This window comes from Physella acuta, unplaced genomic scaffold (assembly GCF_028476545.2).
Source record: "Physella acuta isolate Inbredline_101_S28 unplaced genomic scaffold, ASM2847654v3 ptg000533l, whole genome shotgun sequence".
Taxonomy (NCBI): Eukaryota; Metazoa; Mollusca; class Gastropoda; family Physidae; genus Physella; species Physella acuta.
In genome coordinates, this window is record NW_026732052.1 from 136,723 (window position 1) to 159,717 (window position 22,995).

Sequence of the window (22,995 nt, forward strand, 5' to 3'; positions counted from 1 at the left end):
CTAGAGTATGTGCATGGTGCGGTCAGTGAACCTGTCTGGTGCCACAAATCCTCCTTAGAGAGAGACAGAGTCAGTGGCGTAGCCAGGATCGTCTCAAGGGGGGGGGGTCCAATTTTTACCCGGGGACAAACTTTCGATTTGCACCCCCCCTCATACTTTATATATATACCGAGGGGTCTATGGGGGGTGGTTATGACTCCCCCCAAACCCTCCCTGCCTACGCCACTGGACAGAGTGTGTTGCTCACCAGAATACTAACAAAAACTGCCCCATCAAGCCATTTGTAACTTTCTAGTAAAGGTGGTGCTGTATATGGTGGAGAAAGACCATCCGGGGCTACACCACTATTTCTTCAGCCATTTATTATGACAACGGTAGGGAAAGATTTGAAATTGGCTACGTGTACTGATTCGTATAACGGCAAGTAGTGAGTATATCTATAGGATGTAGCATGGTTTGTGAGATTAATGTTGAGGTGTTGTGATACAAGGGGTGGGTTACTGACCAGAGGTGATGTGTTACCTGGGGTGGGTTGACTGCTGAGGTGTTATGTTACCTGGGGTGGGTTGACTGCTGAGGTGTTATGTTACCTGGGGTGTATTGACTGACCAGAGGTGTTATGTTACCTGGGGTGGGTTGACTGCTGAGGTGTTATGTTACCTGGGGTGTATTGACTGACCAGAGGTGTTATGTTACCTGGGGTGTATTGACTGACCAGTGGTGTTGTATTACCTGGGGTGGGTTGACTAACCATAGTTCTCCTATATTACCAGGTTGACTGAGCATACAGGTGCCGTGTCTTACCTGAGGTGGTAAGTCATATCCCGGATGGAACAGGGCGAGAAGTAAAAAGCGTTCTTGAGCACCTGCTTGTGATGGGCTGGCTGGGGGGACATGATGTAGTTGGCGTCAGGGCGGCAACTCTTGCTGTGCTTGTCGCCATCGTGATTCGCCCCGAGACTGTCATTTGAAAAACAGTGTTTTATTATTTTTGAATAGGCTACTTGCTATACCAATGTTAGTTTTAGAAGGAGAAAATATACTGTAATAAATTTAAGCATTCTTAAAGCAACTTTACTAAGTAAACAAATACAACTATTTACAAGTGTCAACAACTTATAGAAATTGAATGACGTTATGTGTAAATAAACTATTAGCCATTACTAGTTGGACCTAATGATATCTATAACAGATGAAAAAGATTTTGATTGTTCTTTGCGGGGAGAAAACCAAGCTTAACTGCTATTATTTCACCCAGCGCATGCTAGATACCCAAATGAGTTAAGTAGATATTTTACAAACCTTTGCATAAATTTAAACATTTTTAAAACAAGAATCGAACTTGAAACCTTCATGTCAACAAAGCTTCCCTTAACCACCACAGCTATTGCACACTAGTGATGTTTACAGTGTGAGTGAGTACTACGTGTTTACTCACACCTCACACATGTGACAGTTCCCACCTTACCTATGAGCCAGTTCGTGAGTAGCGACCTTGACACATTGAAAGTCACCCCTGTCTGCCACTATGGACACAGCGTTGCCGGACTTGATGTCACATATGGCATTCAGATATGCCATGCCTGCAATACAATATGTCACAAATGGCATTCAGATATGTCATGCCTGCAATACAATATGTCAAATATGGCATTCAGATATGCCATGCCTGCAATACAATATGTCACAAATGGCATTCAGATATGCCATGCCTGCAATATAATATGTCAAATATGGCATTCAGATATGCCATGCCTGCAATACAATATGTCACATATGGCATTCAGATATGCCATGCCTGCAATATAATATGTCAAATATGGCATTCAGATATACCATGCCTGCAATACAATATGTCAAATATGGCATTCAGATATGCCATGCCTGCAATACAATGTACTCGTTCTGATTAGATCAAAAGCTTTTTTAGGGATGGATACATTTATCAAAGTGCAACAATGGCTTCCCAATAACCTTTAATAGAATGGTAAAGAAATATTGTGTAAATAAATACGTTTCACAGGATCCTAATTAGGAGTATAAACATGTGTATGTAATCAAATCTAGTATTTATTTCTTCTGCATTTATTACTCAAAGTTGCCACCTAAAGTTTTCACTCACCTCCTAAAGTTATACCTTGCTTGATGGTTAGGCGGTACCTACAATAGAAAGGAAAATAATATAGAAACACGGAGACACTAATAAATAGACAGTTTAATTGGACAGACTTTGATGTGGTTGTTTTTTAAAGACAGATGCAAATATGATGAATCAGGAAGACAAATAGCATACAAATACATGTACATAAAATGGGAGACAAACACTAAAGAAGGGAGATAATTACTGAAGCAGGGAGGTAATTACTAAAGCAGGGAGATAATTACTGAAGCGGGAGACAAATACTGGAAAAGGGAGATAAATACTTAAGCTGCTATTGAAAAGGGAAACAATATCTGAAACAGGCAGACAAATGTAAAGGGAGAGAACTGAAGCAGGCAGACAAAGCTAAAGGGAGAGAAGAACTGAAGCAGGCAGACAAAGGTAAAGGGAGAGAAAAACTGAAGCAGGCAGACAAAGGTAAAGGGAGAGAAAAACTGAAGCAGGCAGACAAAGGTAAAGGGAGAGAAGAACTGAAGCAGGCAGACAAAGGAAAAGGGAGATAACTGAAGCAGGCAGACAAAGTAAAGGGAGAGAAGAACTGAAGCAGGCAGATAAAGGGAGAGAAGAACTGAAGCAGGAAGACACAGACAAAGGGAGAGAAGAAATGAAGCTTGGAGCTGAATACTGACGCGGTGAAGACCATGGCGTGGTCGAACTCCGGCAGGTTCTTGCGGGTACTGACCCACTTGGTGAACTTCCTGAGGGCACGGTCCGTGTACACTGAGGCCATCCCGTGGGTCCGCAGGGTCCCCCAGTCCACGATGTTCTCCAGCCAGCCCGAGTCTTCTCGTCGCTGTAACAGAGGGGGTAATGTTTTAGACTAGGGGTGAGGGTATATGTGTCAATGTTTAGACTAGGGAGGGGCTATGGGTGTCAACGTTAGACTAGGGGTGTCAATGCAGAGGTGGGGCTATGGGTGTCAATGTTTAGGGGTGGGGCTATGGGTGTCAATGTTTAGGGGTGGGGCTATGGGTGTCAATGCTTAGAATATGGGTGGGGCTATGGGTGTCAACGTTAAGGGGTGGGGCTATGGGTGTCAATGTTTAGGGGCGGGGCTAAGGGTGCCAACGTTTAGAGGTTTGTTTAATCGTGGTGATGCCCCCCTTGCAGGAGAGGTGCCTGAAAGAAACACTGAAAAACGCATGTTAAGCTCGCTCTTTAATTACACGTTTTGGCCACGTTAGCAGAACCTCGGACTATTATTGGTGCCTCACAAGTCGATTAGTATCTAAATACTGAAGCAGGGGACAAAAACTGAATCGAGGAACTTATTAGAGGCGTAGCCCGTTGCGCTTTCACAGTCCTGCGACCCATATGGAAAAGTTAAGCCATCTCCATTACCACAAAAATTAGGATATTTAACTCTAATGTCAAGGCAGTTCTGCTGTATGGAGCAGAGACATGGAGAGTCTCCAAGGCAAGCACAGCAAAGATACAGACCTTCATGAATAGATGCCTTAGACAGATACTGAAACTGAGATGGCAGGACAAAGTGCCGAACTTGGAACTATGGAGGAAAGCTAGGCAGGAGCCTATAGGTGTGCAAATAAGAAGGAGGAAGTGGCGCTGGGTGGGTCACACACTGCGAAAGGCTCACACAAATGTTACACGCCAAGCGCTTGAGTGGAACCCCCAGGGAAAGCGGAAGAGAGGGCGCCCAAAACAGACCTGGAGGCGGTGTCTTCTTGAAGAACTGAAGCCAATAGGGATGTCTTGGGAGATGTCAAAATTAATAGCCGAGGATAGGAAGAAATGGAAGGAAATGGTGGAGGCCCTATGCTCCATAAGGAGCAGAGAAGACTAATGAATGAGGGGGGGGGGGCGGGGGTGCGGACCGCACCGGGTGACACCCGACCTCGCTACGCCACTGGAACTTATTATTTGAGTATAATAACAATGGGGGTACTAAGACGACGGCAGAAACAATCATCAAGTGATTATAACACATTTGTGTTAAAAGATTATGAATGACACTCACTTCTGCTACAAGGATTCCGGAAATTCTGACTGATATTCTTAAATTAGGATCGTTTATGGTTGAGAATCTTTGATCTATCTGGAAGAAAAAGAAAAAAAAAAAATATTAATTAAAAAACAAACAAAAACGAGTAGCGCGCCATTTTTTAGCTTTAACATTTCAGACCCACGGCGTCCCACTCACCATGGCGAACACCATGCCGTAGTAGCGCCGGATCCTGGCCAGGGCGACCCTCGCGTTGTTGCCGTTGTCCCTGAGGTACTGGCGGTAGATGGAGTTCTCCACCACCACCAGCACGCCGACCTTGGCCGTGACCGGGTTTCTACGTCTGACGATGGTCGGCTTGGGCAGAAGGTGAGACAAGGCGCCTTTGTCGTGCTGGAAGAGTTTGATCCTTTTGATGGACGCCCATCTTTTGCTGCGGGACTGGATGGTTGCTATGGGGAAACACAAATATGACAGTTGGTTAAGTCTTAAATTGTGAAAATAATCCTTTCGATGGACGGTTGGACGCCCATAGTTTGCTGAGCAACTCTAGGCATAAAAACAAACACGACAATTGAGTCCGAGATTTTAAATATAAAAACTAAAAATGTGAGCTGAAACTGAAAGAATTTTCAACTGAGATAGGATTAAGTGAAAGCAAAGAATCCCATTTAGACCTAACAATCCATTGGGCAGATGAAGTAGAGTTCATGTTTCTTGACCAAGCCGCCTTTACTTTCCCTAATATGAGTCAGGTACCCATCAAAGCTGGGTGGACTCAGGGACATTCTACTGACTTGGATTCGGATTTGAAATTGAGACCTTCGGGTTAGCAGTATTAATGTGTATTCATAAACTCGTCATATTAATGTGGATAAAACGAACGTTGTTTTTACAACAAACATGAGAATAATAACCCGACCTCTGTCCCCCTCTCCCTCAACCTTACCCTCACCCATAATTAACAGCACGACACCGTTTTAGCTCAACACAAACTCACATATAGGCCCCCTTATCACAATCTGATTCATCAAAAAAAACGTAACCTTAACATGGTGACGTCATCCGGGTCAAAGTTTAGTGAACTGTGACCCGTCACACGCTCAAGTTTTCTTTGATCTCTCCTTATCAAAGATAGACATCAACTCCATCTTATTTTTTTTTTAATTAAATAAAAAAACGATAACATAATTGGATGACAAAAACTGCCAAGACTTGGTAGATATCGTTGATCAGGTACTTAGTAAAGCTGAAGTTATCGGATTTCTAATTGTTAGATGAAGCAACTATTGTGTAAAAGCAAGAAGCGCTCTACTTAAGTGCTGATAATTATCAGTTGCATTTGTCTGCTACTTGTAATAGAAGTGAGATAACTCCCCATTCGAGACTAGCAGGTCAATAGGTCAGAAGTGTCAAAGGTCATGTGTTACTTTTATAAATGGGTCGGCTACAGTGGCGTAACTAGGATTATTAGCTGCAGAAGAGCGGATCTGCTGGTGATGCCTTTCAATTAAACAAAAAAAAAGAACAAAACATTTGATGTAATGGACGCCCTTTACCCAAGCATTTTGTTCGCACTAACCTACCATGTAAACTACTTGTTTTGCAGTTCGTTAGGGAAAGTAAAGGCGGCTGGGCATAGTATTTATCACGCTATCCCTTCATATGCGAGGTCATAGAAACAGGTGAACTCTACTTCACTTGCCCCATGGACCACCAGGTTCGAAAAGGGAACTTTACAATAACGTCCCGTTGACCTTGCTTCGCTTTCTACTTCTTCTTCTTATTTTCTTAATTGTAATTATTACCTCCAACGCAATTAAATATTCCGTGTCAACTTGTTATACACTAAATAGGCCGTTGAGTCCGATTTCGGCCTGCTTTTCTTTATTGGATTTGCGTCCATAGCCTTTGTCCAACGAAGAACAAACTACAAGGCAGCAGTTGTTTGATTTTGGAGTTGTCTCTCCTAGAAGAGTGGCTGTCCCCAGCTATCGAGTCTCATCTGTCTGTAGGTTCGAACTCTTTTCAATTTAGCAAGCATGCGCTGTACCGATCCGACCACACTGAATTCTTCTGATTTCCCCGCCAATACCGAAGGAACATCGTCATTTAAACCGCTCGCACTTACTTTTTAGTGTCGTTACATTCATATTCATGTCCTAAATGTAAATGGAACATGTTTTAATGTTATTCATGTTGACGTTCTATCAAAGCCTTCTACGACGCTCTCTATGATACCTCAAGCTGAACAAGATAAAAAACACAAACCGAACACAAGTTCCGTTTCACTCGATAAAGCCCATTTTTTGTTCCGTTTTAGTTTTATGGCGGTTTTTTTATATGCAAAATAGGAACAATTTTCATTCGACCATGTCTGCTTTTAACATAAGGGTAGGGAGTTCAGATTTGATCACACAATGTGATTCTCGCTGTCTCAAGTGGTGTTCTACATCTTTTCAACGTTTTCAACGATTCTCGCTGTCTGTAGTTGTGTTCTACAACTTTTCAACGTTTTCAGAGCACAACATCAGAGGATGGTTGTTTTGTGGTTTTATGAACATGTTCTTGTGGTATTTTTATGATACACATTTTTATACACGTACAATTGCATGTATACTTGTACGTGTGTGTGTACGTGTGTGTATGTGTGTGTACGTGTGTGTATGTGTGTACGTGTGTGTACGTGTGCGTGTATGAGTGTGTACGTGTGTGTACGTGTGTGTACGTATGTGTACTGTACGTGTGTGTACGTGTGTATACGTGTACGTGTGCGTGTACGTCAACGTCAACATGAACGTGTAACTAAACTTTTACTTGTACTTATACGGGTACGGTTAGTCGTACGCGTATGTACATATAATATATCTAAGATAGCCCACAAGTACGCACTATGTTTGTCAAACGTATCACTGCTAAGTGGTTCACATTTCCCATCAAGGTATGAGATTTGTCGGTACAAACAGGGGCACTTAACCCCTGTCACACGTCAAGAGTTGCGCCTCGATTCTCTTTTCCTTTCTCCGACGCACGCCTTATAAACACTGGCCGCCTTAAATAGTCTGGCACGCAGAACCAAAACAGTACAAGTGTAATTGACTTACATTAGCAATTAGCTCCGTTACTGCTAAGCCTGACTCGACTAGTACAACAAGCTTACGTAGCGTAGGATTTTAATCGAAAATGTGTGGGTGATGGGGTGGGTGGGGGTTTACCGGTGTATAAGGGGTCATCCATTTATGACGTCCACACGCGGGGGGGGGGGGGGAGTCCGAAAAAAAACTTACTTTTGTGGACGCATATGGACTTTAATAAGGAAAAAAGTGGATTTTTGTGGACGGGGGGGGGGGGGGGGTCCAAAATCCAAAAAAATTGTGGACGTCATAAATGGATGACCCCTAAGGGTGAAAGGTCGTGTTGTAATGGGTGTTGGACATGTCTCGAGTAACTGAGTTGTAACAAGTTTGATGTTCAACATTGCCGTCGTTGTATTTAGTAGGCCTATTCCCGATCAAAGGTGCTTGCACCGTATTTTTATATCCACCATTGCAGTACTTTCGGACTTAAGTCATCACATGCTGAAATGTTGCTTCAACATATACCCAGAGACGAAGAGACGATAAGGATAATAGTTGATGTTAGGGATACGTTTACGGATTAGGGTAATAGTAAAACTTGAGTTAGTCACAAACGTAGATTTGATGTTTCGATTTTATATATAAATATATAAATGGGCCTATATATATATATATATATATATATATATATATATATATATATATATATATATATATATATATATATATATATATATATTACGGAAACGAATACGGATACTCATTCTTCTTCGCGCAACCCGCTACCGTTTCTAGGATTCAGTCGAATAACACAACAACAGAGTCTTATAACACCACATCAGTGCCAGCCTACTTTTGAAGGGACTACTTATCCAGTCCGTGTGTGGCCCGTCGATGTATCACTACGCTCCTGCGTGTTTATCTGGCCGGCGATGTCTTAACGTCGCTTCAGGACGGTCGGCAAGTTTTGATCCCGTGCCTCGAGTACGTCTCAAACATCATCCGGTGAGATACGGTGCTACTTCACGAGGGGGGAGCGGCGCCGTGGAGTGGAGGACGATAAATTCAGGGTACTAAAGTCAGTCAAACTAAGTACCTAATGATGGCCCCATTTTTTTTTATATACGGCGGAGCTGAATGTGCGTCCGTGGCTTTCGTTCGATAAGAGAGTGGGTTAAGATCACAGGAGCTACGACACGCTGGTGTAGATGGTATTGTATGAGTAATGATGGCGGTGGAGGGGGATACTAAAACTTGAGAACTTCTGGAACTTGAGAACCACTGGAACTTGAGAACCACTGGAACTTACTATATGAGTAATGCTGGCGGTAAAGGAGATACTAAAACTTAAGTACTACTGGGACTTGATAACTACTGGAACTTGAGAACCACTGGAACTTGAGAACCACTGGAACTTGATCAAGTGGAGACGTTGCCACGTCTACCATAGAGAAAGTGGGAACGTTCAGTTCTGATCGGTGTAAAAGTGGATCAGTGTTAAAATTATATATTTTCTATAAAAGTTCTATTTCTTTTGGAGGGGTGGGGTGAAGGGGCAACACTCATTATTTGGGGGGGGGGGGGGGGGGGTTGTCGTATATTGTCGACCCAATACTCCGACTAGGTAAAAAAAAAGGTAAAGATTCCCTTGTAAACCTAGCGAACCATTGGGCATATATGACATGCTTATAAAGGAATGGTGTGGTCAACACTGATTCGGCCGGTGATATTTGAATAGATTAAAATTGGATACATACATTGTAATCTAACAAATCTAGAAATAGCTTACAAGCTGAACATCCGGGTTTTTTTTTTAAATTAATACAATGGAAGATCCTAATCAATTTACCCGCTCCCCAACAATTAAAATACTTCCATCGAGGACCGCCCCTTCCACCCCCTAGCCACGCCTCCGCTAGTGGTGTCAAACCATTATTGCATTAACTTGGCATTAACCAATGTAATTACAACATCGTGAGGTCTACTCGGAATTTTAAAAAAAATTACAAATCAACCTTTTTTTTTACCTTGACCTAATTAGCCGCTAATTATGAGAGAAAATTGTGAAGCATGACTAGACAGGAAACAAGGTGTGTGGGTGGGTGGCCGGTGAGAGACGGGAGAAAAAAACAGTTCGAGACATCGTGACATATTTACATAAATAGCTTGACATTTGCAGCCGATGTTGGGATGATGCGTGTCAACATATGATGTCACAAGGGACTCTACTCTTGTTTTTTTTTTTTTGTTTACCTCCGTCACAGTTTTCTACACTGAGTCACAGGGCTGTGATGGAATGTCTTGCAGTTGTTGGTGATTGGGGTGGTGGTGATGGTGTTTGTTATACTAGAGTGTATTGACTTTGTTGGTGATTGGGGTGGTGGTGATGGTGTTGGTTATACTAGAGTGTATTGACTTTGTTGGTGATTGGGGTGGTGGTGATGGTGTTTGTTATACTAGAGTGTATTGACTTTGTTGGTGATTGGGTTTGTGGTGATGGTGTTTGTTAGACTAGAGTGTATTGGCTTTGATGGTGATTGGGGTGGTGGTGATGGTGTTTGTTATACTAGAGTGTCTTGACTTTGTTGGTGATTGGGGTGGTGGTGATGGTGTTTGTAATACTAGAGTATATTGACTTTGTTGGTGATTGAGTTGGGGGTAGAATTGATGTTGTTGGTTAGACTCGAGTGTCTTGGAGTTGTTGCGGATTGGGTTTTTGGTAGTGGTGATTTTGTTGGTTAGCTTGGAGTGTCTTGATTTTGTTGGTGATTAAGGCTTTGGATTGTGATGTTGTTAGCTATACTGGAGTGTCTTGGCTTGGTTGAAGTATCGAACAAAATAGAACAAATCTAATTTAGATAGAAATACACTACGTATTGTCCGCCCCTCCTCCTCTACGCTGCAGAAATGTAAGTCCACCCCCTCCCCCATAAAAGTTTTAAGTGCCCCCCCCCCCCAACCACCGACAAAAAACTCCTAAAAACACTGATTTCTAAATATTGTTTCCTAACAAAACAAAATAAACCGGGAGTGATCTCCCCTAAACTTTCTCGAATATTCTTATATAAAATAACAGGGGATGGGAACTCGGGCTATAGACATGATTTTTAATCCATTTTAAATACTTAAAGTTTTAAAAATAGAATAAAATCTCGTAGACAAATTAATTGCACACCAAGTGAACGCCAAATAAAAAAGCGCATAATGGTGCGCAATATTATTAGTACTTTTAAAATTTACATTAGTTTTTTGAGAAATCGGAAGTAGCGTAAAGTACTACTTCCGGTCAACGGAAATTACTCAAAATTTAATAGAAGGTAGAGAATTAGATCTTTTACTTACATATGAAATTTCATTTATCTATCTGAAATAGTACTCAAGTTATAGGCTTTTGGAAAAATTCAAAGTAGGAAAAGTACCACTTCCGGTTATCGGAAATCGCTCAAAAGTTGATACGGATCTACGATTTTGATTAAATACTTATATATGAAATTTCATCAACCTAGCTGTAACGGTACTCAAGTTATCGTGTTTACACACGGACAGACAGACACACAGACACACAGACACACAGACAGACACACAGACATACGGACAAGATTGCAAAATTATGTTTTTCCGTATCAGTGAGGTGTGAAACGTCGAGATTTGTAAAAATCTCGATTTTTTTTTTTGCACGATTACAAGACTTTCTCTATACTTCGTATATACGAGAAAGTAAAAACGCATACCCATTTAAGCCAAACAAAAACTTCTGTAGTCTTCACGTAGTCAATGACGTTAAAATCTACACCTTCTACGATGAGACAGCTTAAAAGTTGATTTCAGTTGACACAAGGAGAGACAAGTAGGAAGTCAACATTTGAACTAGCATCGAGTGATTTCTCCTTCAGGAGTTTTCAAAAGGGTTTCTACTGCTGTGTTTCACGGTGTTGTTTTAGCGGGAATAGCGGGGAAAATGTGAAAATCGTTTTAAAACCCTTTTAAATTTAAAAATATTTTTATATGACAGAATTTTAAAATGTAGCTAACATTTCATTTTGTTTTTATTTATTTAAATTATAATATTTTTTGAAACTTATTTCGATTAAATCACGATTTTTTCTTTTACGAAAAACGGTTTTTTAATACATACTTAATGGTATACAGTTCCATTGTTATTAGAATACGAATTTAATGGAATCAAAACATGTATATTATTGAAATAAAACACATTACACATACTTCAACTAAGCACCTTAATTCCCACGTATAAGCAGAATATAGCAACGATCTAACCCAGAAGCACGGCCTATCAAATTCATTTACACAAATGGCAGATCGTGATCGATGCCTTTTCGGCCACAACAAAGAGATTCATTTTTTGTCCGGCGTTATGCATGCACAGGGGAAATCTGGGGTAGCATGGGGGGGGGGGGGGGGTGTGGAGGTGGACGATGGGTCTTTTCTTCGGACGATGGATGTTTTGTCCGACTCGCCAATTAACATGCATTGGTGTTTATCTTCTCAACAGATATAAAAGTTCAAATCGTGAGCAGCTAAATTAGGGGGTATCACTCTAGGAGGATCTACAGCTGCAATGGACTCGATCGATCAATTAATATATATATATATATATATATATATATATATATATATATATATATATATATATATATATATATATATATATATATATATATATATATATATGCGCCTATACCTTTAGCTCTCACCCCAATATAAAAAACCGCTGCCTTGTAAATCGTTCCCAGAAAAAGGCTATGGAAACAGTAGCCAGTAAAAGAAACAAGTTGTGGTCGGAGTCCACGGGTGATATGGCACATAACATGATTGCACGTAGTACTTAGTAGAAACACAAGAATGGCTCAATGCCGTACCGGAAGTCTAACTTTGCACAACAAGAGTCTAATCAACAAGAGATTCTTACGACGCTTACCTTGCGTGAGGTGTTCGATGTCTGTTGAGGTATTTGTTGATGAGATAAAATGAGGTAAATGCTGAAATAAAAATGAAGAAAAAAAATTACTCTTAAATATTTTTTTCCCCCAAAACTAAAATTAATTACCTAGATAACATCTCTAATAGCAGACGGCGCGGCGCGTAGCCCAGACTTTGGGAAAAGAATTTTAATTTGTGTAACAGGATAAATTAAATTACAACATTATCATATTTGTTCTGGGCTATTAATTAAGTTGAGATGTACGAACAATTTTTGCTTTGAATGTGTAATGAAATCTCAGCCCATTTCAAATACCTCTCACTTCGCCTTACATAAAAACACACACATAAACACACAAACACACACACACACACACTCACACACACACACTGTGACGAACACCCATCCCACCCCATCTTTTCATTGCTCATCCAACCACTTAACCCTTCAATCAAGAACCAGGCGTTAAAACAAAACAAACAAAAAAAATAAATGAAAATAAAAATGACAACAAGAAAGAAGGAAAGCAGAGGGGAAAATATCAGACGTCTGAATACCAGACGATCAGCCGGCCTTGACCTTGTTAAATTCAGCCCTGACTAGCTAACCCGGATGTACCGATAGCTATCGAAAACGTCTGCTACAGTATTTTTAAACCGCAGTGAATGACGTCAAATAAACATTCTGTTGTTTTTTATTTTGTAGAATATAATTATATATGTCCAACCTGCACTTTTAAAACATGGTTTTCACCAAATAACATAATTACACACACTGCTACAACTCAAACTACATCCTACATACACAGATAACATATAATACGCCAGCAACAACAACCTGTACTTAAACTTAAACTTAAACAACAACAAACAACAACATTACTGCAGCGGCTCAGTCAAGACATTAAAATGTATTCGCATTTTTATTCTCCGAACTTGTTTATAAGATTAAAATGTTGATAACACTTTTTTTTATTTGAAAAATAGTAAGAAATCCCCCATTACTAAATTAAGGGAAATTTCAGGGTTGTTTTTCTACCATTTCAAAAGACTCTTTGAAAACAATATGTAAATTTTGCCGACTTTTTGAACAAAGAGTTTTAGGTCTCCCCCTTCCCATAGTATTAAAACATCCCTCTGTATCACATACACTGAGTGGCGTCTTCTCCCCATGGTATTACAACACACCTCAAGTGACTGTGAGAAGCCCCACCCCCCGGTATTAAAACACGCCCCCTCCTGGTATTAAAACACGCCCCCTCCTGGTATTAAAACACGCCCCCCCCCCGGTATTAAAACACGCCCCTCCTGGTACTAAAACACCCCTCAAGTGACTGAGTAGACCCCCCCCCCCCCCCGTCTGATATTATCCTGTGCATTTCAATTGTTATTTTTCTTTACTTGACGTCACTATCCGGTAGACATTAATGACGCCCTTTAACTTCATCCAATTAAACTGCCAAGGTAAAGTATCCCATTATTTCCGACGGTGAATTTAAGGTCATTGCCCTTGATTTGTACTCCCTTCTGTGTGGCCGGTGGGTCGCGGTGACCTGACCCAGGACGTATACAAAGACTACTGTACAAGGGAAGTTTGTCTTTAACCTAATTAGAAGCATGGCGGGGCGGTGTGGGCGGGGGGGGGGGGGGGGGCGGGCGGTATGGGTGGGGGTCCAGGAAATAAACAAACCTTTAGATCAAGGCACAGCGCAGCCGATGGTTAACTGATGTTTAACTGATGGTTGATTGGGGATTACTGCAGGGTTTACTGCGGGGTTTTCTGCAAGGTTTACTGCAGGGTTTACTGCAGGGTTTCGTTCAGACACCTTCTCTTAAAGAGGGGGTACTTAAAATTTCTGAAAAACTAGGGGGGGGTGGTAGGGCCTAATATAAGCTAAAGAAAATGTTATCTATGTAAAATATATGTTTTCTATTTCGTTCCGGGGCAATACAAACCCCCGCAATGCCAAGTCTAGCAATTTGCAAACCTCTACATTCAATTATATTAATTTGAGCATCGACCGCTAATAACACCCCAAGTGGAAATATAATCTAACGTGAAAGTTTTGCAATTTATTCTGTATATCAGCCCATTCTTAGCCAAAATAGCTTCCCCGACTGCGAAAACGCGTTCAGTCTGGGAATTTTCAACGGTCCTGTCGGTAAGTGAAAGCATTTAGCCGGAGGATGGGGCAAATAAATTGTTATCTCTTGAAGACGGGGGCATCAGTCATCTTAAAAAGCCAAGTGCCAACTACAAATCTTTGACTTCAGAAGCAGTCAAATTAGAGTTGTCTTACTTGGAGAAAGGGGGAATAACTACCGTAAGGAGATATGGGAGGTATAGAGTGTTAAGGGGCGGTAATAAATAATTCACTAAACCTAGGGGAGGTAAGTCAAATTACTTCCCGGCAAAGCTCTAAGGCACGATTTAAGTGGTTGGAATTTTTTTTTTGTCCTTAAACCTCAACTTTGATTTTGTTGTTTAAGCTAATTAACAAATGTGTCTGTTTTAGTGCTTGAATTTATTGTTTTAATTATATTTTATGAAAGCTGAAAAAAATTGCAGTTTCTTTACTGGCTTGGTGAGCTTTATAATAAATTTATTAGTTTACGTTTTGGTTATGGTATCAGAATACTAGATCTAACATTTTAACTTTGATGGCTAGGTCTGAAGAACAGGTTTTAAGATGCAGGCTGCTAAATACTTTCATTCATAAAATACACAGGAAAACGACCATGGAGTGAAAGCCTTTTTATCACGCATTCAGCGAACTCACCTTAGCACTTGTTCTAGAACTGAGTAGTTTTTTTTTTTTTAAAGTACTAAACGTTTTAAAAACATTACTTCCGTATTTAAATATCAAATTACCGATGTCATAACGACACTGACGTCCCAGTCTAGCCGATTAGCTGGCAGTTGAAAGGAATTAGCCAATTCTAAAATACTTGAGTAAATCTTACCCTGTAAGTAAAATACTCTATGAACTATCTCGCAGTACGCTTCACCTGCCAACACTGCTCATAGGACACGGTACCATTTGACTTCAACTCAAACAAACAAGCAAGGAACGACAAGTAAATATCTACCTACCAACCACAGTGATGACTAATCTATCAGGACCAATTGCGTCTAATTACCAGAAACTCGCTAAATAGAGCGACACCTGCAAATCGTTGGTTTAAGAAGTTGCTTAAGTTTGCTTACGAAAAAACATTGTCTTTTTCAACCTAGTCGATACTGTATCAAGATACAGAGTTGTCTAGTTTACGAATGACTGACCGATGGACATGCAAGTAATGAATAAGTTGGACGTTAATATATGTACAAGATCGAGATTATTTTAGGAAGTTAAACATCTGTGTTATAGATTACGGTGAATTTTTTATTCTAATTTAGGAGCAAGTTCTAGAGAGACATGAAGCAATACCGTTGGCAATAATAAGGTTAGGCGTAAAACCAAAGAGGCCTTGGATTAAGATTGTGTCTTATCATCAACGCCTAGAGAAATGTTTACGGGATATTTCTGAACACAATTTTTTTCAAATATTGAGTAGATTATACAGCAAACTTGTAATTATTCGGAGATCTGCAAGATATTTAAACGGTTATACAGCAAACTTGTAATTATTCGGAGATCTGAAAGATATTTAAACGGTTATACAGCAAACTTGTAATTATTCGGAGATCTGAAAGATATTTAAACGGTTATACAGCAAACTTGTAATTATTCGGAGATTTGAAAGATATTTAAACGGTTATACAGCATACTTGTAATTATTCGGAGATCTGAAAGATATTTAAACGGTTATACAGCAAACTTGTAATTATTCGGAGATCTGAAAGATATTTAAACGGTTATACAGCATACTTGTAATTATTCGGAGATCTGAAAGATATTTAAACGGTTATACAGCAAACTTGTAATTATTCGGAGATCTGAAAGATATTTAAACGGTTATACAGCATACTTGTAATTATTCGGAGATCTGAAAGATATTTAAACGGTTATACAGCATACTTGTAATTATTCGGAGATCTGAAAGATATTTAAACGGTTATACAGCAAACTTGTAATTATTCGGAGATCTGAAAGATATTTAAACGGTTATACAGCATACTTGTAATTATTCGGAGATCTGAAAGATATTTAAAGGCAAACGATAAAAGTCTAACCCGAGAGTCTAACATCCGTCCCTCACCACTCACCCCCGTCCCACACCCCTCACCCCTCGTCCCTAACCCTTCATCCCACACCCTCGTCCCTCACCCCCGTCCCTCACTCCTCGTCCCTCCCCCCTCTCGTCCCTCCCCCCTCTCGTCCCACACCCCTAACACCCGTCCCTCACCCCTCGTCCCTAACCCTTTGTCCCACACCCCACACCCCATACCCCTCACCCCCGTCCCTCAACCCCGTCCCTCACCCGTCGTCCTTACACCCCTCACCCCCATCCCTTACCCGGCTGGCCCACACGTGGTCAAGTTTATCAGATTTACTATCTTCAGATTAACCTGCCCCTGGGGTCACTGATACTTGACGACCTGCTTCTCTCAGACCGACCCTCTCAAAGGGTCAACGAAGAACTTGAGACGCTGGGCTGTTCGTGGCTGTAAGAAACGGACGGACTACATCTGGAGACCACCGTATCGGAAGAGAAAAGATGAGAGTGAGGAGTCCTTTGGATCGTCTCAAGTGCAGGTCTTAGCAGAGAGAAGTGACCTCCCGCGTTTGTGTTTGCATTGTGTTGGTGTTTTTATTAGTGTTGTTATTCGCTTTTTTTTTCTTTTGTGTTTGTGTGCGTTTGTGTTTTCGTTTGTGTTTGCATTGTGTTTGTTTACATTGTGATTGTGTTTTCTTTTGTGTTTGTGTTGTGTGTGTGTTTTCTTTTGGGTTTGTATTTGCGTTGTGTTTGAGCTTGTGTTTGCGTTGTGTTTACGTTGTGTTTGTGTGGTGTTTGAGTTTGTGTTTTTGTTTTGTGTTTGTGTTTAGTTTTGTTCTGTTCCCAAGTTGGAACATTTAAAAAAGATTTACCGTGGCGGAGCACGGGTATGCAGCTAATATATATATATATATATATATATATATATATATATATATATATATATATATATATATATATATATATATATATATATATATATATATATATATATATATATATATATATATGTATATGTGTGTGTGTGTGTGTGTGTGTGTGTGTGTGTGTGTGTGTGTGTGTGTGTGTGTGTGTGTGTGTGTGTGTGTGTGTGTATCACTAAAATTCCAGACATTTCAGCGTGTACTTGAAGATGTCTCTCGACCTATTTGTTCACATCTGTGAAGGCCCCAGCAGTGAGTAACTAGGTTAACATCAAACAGCCAGTTGTTTTTCCCAGCAGCACGATACCCAGGCAGTGTTCCCCCCGATGTTCCTGGCAATGGCATGCCCACCTCCCCCAGCGTGCAGGGAACATCTGGTGCAGGGACACAGGCCCCTGCAGTTATCAGACCCAACAGGTGCCGTCGCCGCAGTGCCATTATCCCCCCGGCCCTTTACCTGCTGTTTACTCAGCTTTCATTGTTCTGCCTGCTATCGCACAGGTTTTTCTCGAGATGGGGTATTTCCACACGGGTTTAGGAAATACCCGCAATCTATTAATACCGCGACGCGCGATCACCGGAAAGGAAAAGTATGTGAACTCGCCGAAACGCTTTCATCTGATGTCATCAGGCACATTTTGGCATTTCGCTAAAGGGAATGTTCGACATCAGCTCGTCTTTGCTTTAAGTTACGTCATTTATAACAGCAAAAAATGCACGTAGTTTATATTTATCTAAAATATGCACGTATGTAAATTAGGGACGGAACTATCATGCTGCCAGACCCCGCAGTGCAGGGGGGGGGGGGGCAGGCCGTATAGGGGGCCCAATTCCGACTTAAAAAGAACAATGAATTTTATTCATGAATAATGTGTTACGTGCACCTTGGTAGTGGTTTTGTAAAAAAACAAATAGGTCTAAGATAGCAGTGATTGTTCTACAGTAACACTAACACACTGTTACAAAGAAAAATATTTCAATAATGGACATGAGCTGAAGTGTGAAAGATAGGCAAATTTTCACATTACTTCCATAACTTATGGTCCAGTAGGGGTACCCATACAGCTGCTTTAAATATTTTTGTACAAAGTAACTTGAAAAAGAAAAACGTTTCTTTTAAATATTGTTAACCGATCGTCTAGATAGAGTAAAGTCAATACAGCTCATCATAACTGCAAATTATGGGACGTCCTGGCCTAGTGGTAGAGAGCTAGAATACTAACCCGAGAGTCCCGAGTTTTTTTTTTTTTAAGTGTTAAGATTAGTGTGAGTGTTGGTAGCAAGTTTAATGGGCAGAGGTCGCCACGGTACAATGAAAACATCCGGTTCAAAGATAAGACATGACCATGTTCCATTCCGAGTGAGGCTTTTACCGTGAGTTTGGAACTTTTAGATTGTTGATATGTGAGCACGTGACCACGATATTGGTGATAGATGAGCTTCCTCGAGATTAATGATAATAGACCTAGTTACCTTAAGATCGACAATAGGTGCCTAAAAGAACGATAAGTGACCTAGTGACCTCACGAAGTATGGTAGGTGACCTAGTGACCTAAAGGTCGATTATAAAAGTGTACGCAGTGAAGATACAACAGACCATCAACAGCCATAAAGCAGGACCGCGTGAAATTTAAAATAACAAATCCGGACAGTACAATTGTCTGTTTTTAATAAGTTGCAGTGGAATGTCCCATCATCATATCTCTCTCTATATATGTGTATATGTATATATGTATATATGTATATATGTATATATATATATATATATATATATATATATATATATATATATATATATATATATATATATATACGTATTTATACGATTGCCCCCACCTCTCTTTATTGTTTTATATTCTGTGTTTTTATAAGCCAATAGTAAACAAAGTCACTTTGTACGAAAAGAGAAGTGGAATTTAAATAGTTAAATATATTGGGAAATCCATACGATTTATATATCGGGACTGTAGGGGCACGGAAGGGCAGAGAAGTGGGTGTTCTATGCCAATTTATGCCATTGGCCATTGGCTAAATATGCCAATTGACTAAATTTAAAATATTTCTTTATGAGTCGACCCGCGGCGTATCATACGCCGATATTTAGTTGTTTTATTTTCTACTTTTCAGTCATTCATAATATGTGAATTCGACAGTATCAACGCTGCCACTGAAAATATTTGCTTTAAAACACTATCAGTAGTCCGTTAAGGACGATGCCCCCCCCCCCACCCTCCTTTCCCCCAACCCCAACCCTACACCCCCCACCCCCGTGAAAGCAGCCTCCTCTTAGTTACCTCCCCTAAGTTTAAAATAGTTTCAAACTAAATTATCTGCTCTTAATATGCGTCACTAAGCCCCGCTGTACGATTGTAAACATTTAGCGTGAAACACAGCTCACCAGTCACCAGACCATTGGGGGTGGGGGATGTTGCGATATGCCTGGAGGGGAAGAGAGGGGACTGCTAGGCGCGCTTACAGCTTGTATTTTTTTTTTTTTTTTTAGCGCAATTTCCATTCTGGAGAATTGCGTTTATTAACCCGTCATTTCTGGATGTATGAATGAATGGATGGATGGATTGATGGATGGATGTGTGTCCGCAGCTTTAAGTCGTATCTCCTCCTCAACGAAGCAATATCGATGACTAGTTCCAAAAGCAATTTTGTTAAGCAAGTTACGAGAATGAACATAGGCCATAACAATTCCGGGTTTCTTTCATGGATTTCCCAGAAAAGCAAAAAAACCTCGAAAAAAATCAGTTTTTGGCCCATATCTCGGCAACCAGACCACTTAGCGACTTGAAACATGTACCAATCGATTCCTGCCATAATTTAGAACAATATTGCCGAAGAAAGTTTTCAAAAATATCCTTTCGTTCGGTCACAATTTTTTTTTAATTAATTAAAATTTGGATCGAATTAGTAGGCATTTTTTTCCAACCACACCACACGCGTCATCACGTTCAATAGCTGCGTCATCACGTTCAATGGCTGCGACATCAAGTTCGGTAGCTAGGCGCGCAATGGTTTTTAGTCATGTAACTCTATTGTAAATAAAACATGTAAAATACTGAAAAAAAAATTAATAAAAAACGTTTTAATAACTAACCAATGGTTTTGCTAACCCTGCTCTTGATTTACGCTACGACAGAGCTATTTTTAGATAACATAAGGAAATTTTCCAAAAGCAATTGTGTTAGGCAAGTTACGAGGATGAAGATAGGCCATAAAAATTCCGGGTTTCTTTCATGGATTTCCCGGAAAAGCCAAAAAACCTCCAGAAAATGCCGTTTTTGGCCCATATCTAGGCAACCAGACCACTTAGCGACTTGAAACATGTACCAATCGATTCCTGCCATAATTTAGAGCAATATTGCCGAAGAAAGTTTTCAAAAATATCCTTTCGTTTGGTCACAAAAAAATTTTTAAACTTACATTATACAGAATACACTACAGTACTATATAGCAATATATAGATATCTATTTTTCGCTATCTTTTAGATCTTGCTATAAGTTTATTTATTTATTACTTATTTACTTATTAATTCAAACGTTTACCCTATTAATTTATTTATAATTTATATGAGAGTGATAGGGAGTTACAATTACAAGGTTTTGTTTCGCTTGGCCTAATCATTTTTTCACATTTTTTAAAAACAATAGAGTTATATGACTAAAAACCATTGCGCGCCTACTTTTTAAAAACAATAGAGTTATATGACTAAAAACCATTGCGCGCCTACTGTTTAAAAACAATAGAGTTATATGACTAAAAACCATTGCGCGCCTACTGAACGTGATGGCGCAGCCATGGAACGCGATGACGCATCTATTGAACGTGATGACGCGTGTGGTGTGGTTGTATATACATGCCGGAAGTAGAGATCTACCATCTAAATGATTATCATGTTGATAATCAAGTTCAACTAATCAATGGTTTTAATAACCCTGCTCTTGATTTCAAGGTGCTTAGTTTAGTTAGTAGTTAGGTTTATTCCCTTATTGCCTTTTGGGTAACTTGTACACAGCTCCCGCCCTTCTGCTGGTCTCTATGAAAATGCCTAAGAAACGCTCCTCATCACTCACCAATCGGAAAAAGAAAGTATACAAGTCATATCAAACCAAAAATGTTTCGCTTCCTGATCTAAGTCACTTGGTGGATCCTGAGGACGACGATGTAGCAACTCAACCAATTTCCAATGAGCAGCCGGCATCAATTCAAGCTACTGTGTCACTTCATACGCTTTTTCATCAAGACGCTGGTCCAAGCAATATTCGACGATCCTCTCGAAAGTCTGTGCCTACAACAAAAGCAGCTGAGTCATGGAAGCAAGCAGAAGCTAAACGAAAGGCTGAGAAGCGGGCAAACAATCCAGAATATCGAAGTGCTGAGAGGCAAGCAAATACACGACGAATGGCTACCAAAAGAGCAACTGATACTGAATATTATGAGGCCGAGCTGGAATCAAATTCTAAGCGTCGTGCAACTTATCGTGAAGATCCCGACTATTATGAGGCCGAGCTGGAATCAAATTCTAAGCGTCGTGCAACTTATCGTGAAGATCCCGACTATAATGAGGCCGAGCTGGAATCAAATTCTAAGCGTCGTGCAACTTATCGTCAAGATCCCGACTATTATGAGGCCGAGCTGGAATCAAATTCTAAGCGTCGTGCAACTTATCGTGAAGATCCCGACTATTATGAGGCCGAGCTGGAATCAAATTCTAAGCGTCGTGCAACTTATCGTCAAGATCCCGACTATTATGAGGCCGAGCTGGAATCAAATTCTAAGCGTTGTGCAACTTATCGTCAAGATCCCGACTATTATGAGGCCGAGCTGGAATCAAATTCTAAGCGTTGTGCAACTTATCGTCAAGATCCCGACTATTTTGAGGCCGAGCTGGAATCAAATTCTAAGCGTTGTGCAACTTATCGTCAAGATCCCGACTATTTTGAGGCCGAGCTGGAATCAAATTCACAACGCCGTGCTGCTTATCGCGCAACTGAACAAAAAGCCGACACTGCCGCTAAGCGTCGTAAACTTAAACACCTCATGCCGTATGACGTCGCTGCAGACATTTACAAGCTCAAGATTAAGGATGGATCGGACAAAACGTGCATAAGCTGTGACTGTCTTTTCTTTTCTCATCAACTTACAACGACGACACATGATAAGCTCTTCGAGAAGCTCGTCAACAAGCTGATGTATCCAAGTAAAGAAGCTGAGCAGGCGGCAAAATCCAAAGCTGTCAATTTGAAGTCGAATGTTTCGAAGGCGAATACAAATGCTAGCAAGGCGAAAGCAGTGGCTGCGATGAACGCTCACGACAGGGTTGTGCAGGAAGCAAGAGCTAAAGTCATTCCAGAGGCAGATACCTACATCAACAATATGATTCTCGATGACCATCTCAATGACGTCGAATACAAGTTCTGCCACACATGTTGGAACTACATCAAGAAAGTGGAATTCCCTCGTGTCAACATCAAGCATTCTAATCTTGCCTTCCCATATGTTCCTGAGATAGTCAAATCGCTCACTGATCTTGAAGAACGTTGCGTGTCACCAAGAATCCTGTTCATGAAGCTGCGGCCTCTCGGATGTGACAGACAGCTTGGACTTAAGTCTGGTGTTGTCAATGTTCCAGTCAACGTCCCAAATATGCTAAAGTCAATTCCTGCACACCCAAACGCTGCTGAAGTTATCGAGCTGGAATTCATGCGTGCCATGAGTCATCGACATTTCACATGGAAGGAGAGAATTGAACCACGCAA

General features: G+C 40.6%; 1 protein-coding gene across 1 annotated transcript in view; it reads right to left on the minus strand.

Moving 5' to 3' along the window:
- Positions 1-22,995, minus strand: part of LOC131945239 (A disintegrin and metalloproteinase with thrombospondin motifs like) — a 39,369-nt gene that overhangs the window by 7,481 nt on the left and 8,893 nt on the right. Inside the window, exons 2-8 of the mRNA XM_059306283.1 lie at positions 12,141-12,201; positions 4,323-4,576; positions 4,140-4,217; positions 2,791-2,954; positions 2,123-2,160; positions 1,469-1,583; positions 805-960 (exon numbers count right to left, since the gene is read on the minus strand). Coding sequence (XP_059162266.1) covers positions 805-960; positions 1,469-1,583; positions 2,123-2,160; positions 2,791-2,954; positions 4,140-4,217; positions 4,323-4,576; positions 12,141-12,201 — 866 coding nt within the window. The remainder of the gene's footprint in view (positions 1-804; positions 961-1,468; positions 1,584-2,122; positions 2,161-2,790; positions 2,955-4,139; positions 4,218-4,322; positions 4,577-12,140; positions 12,202-22,995) is intronic.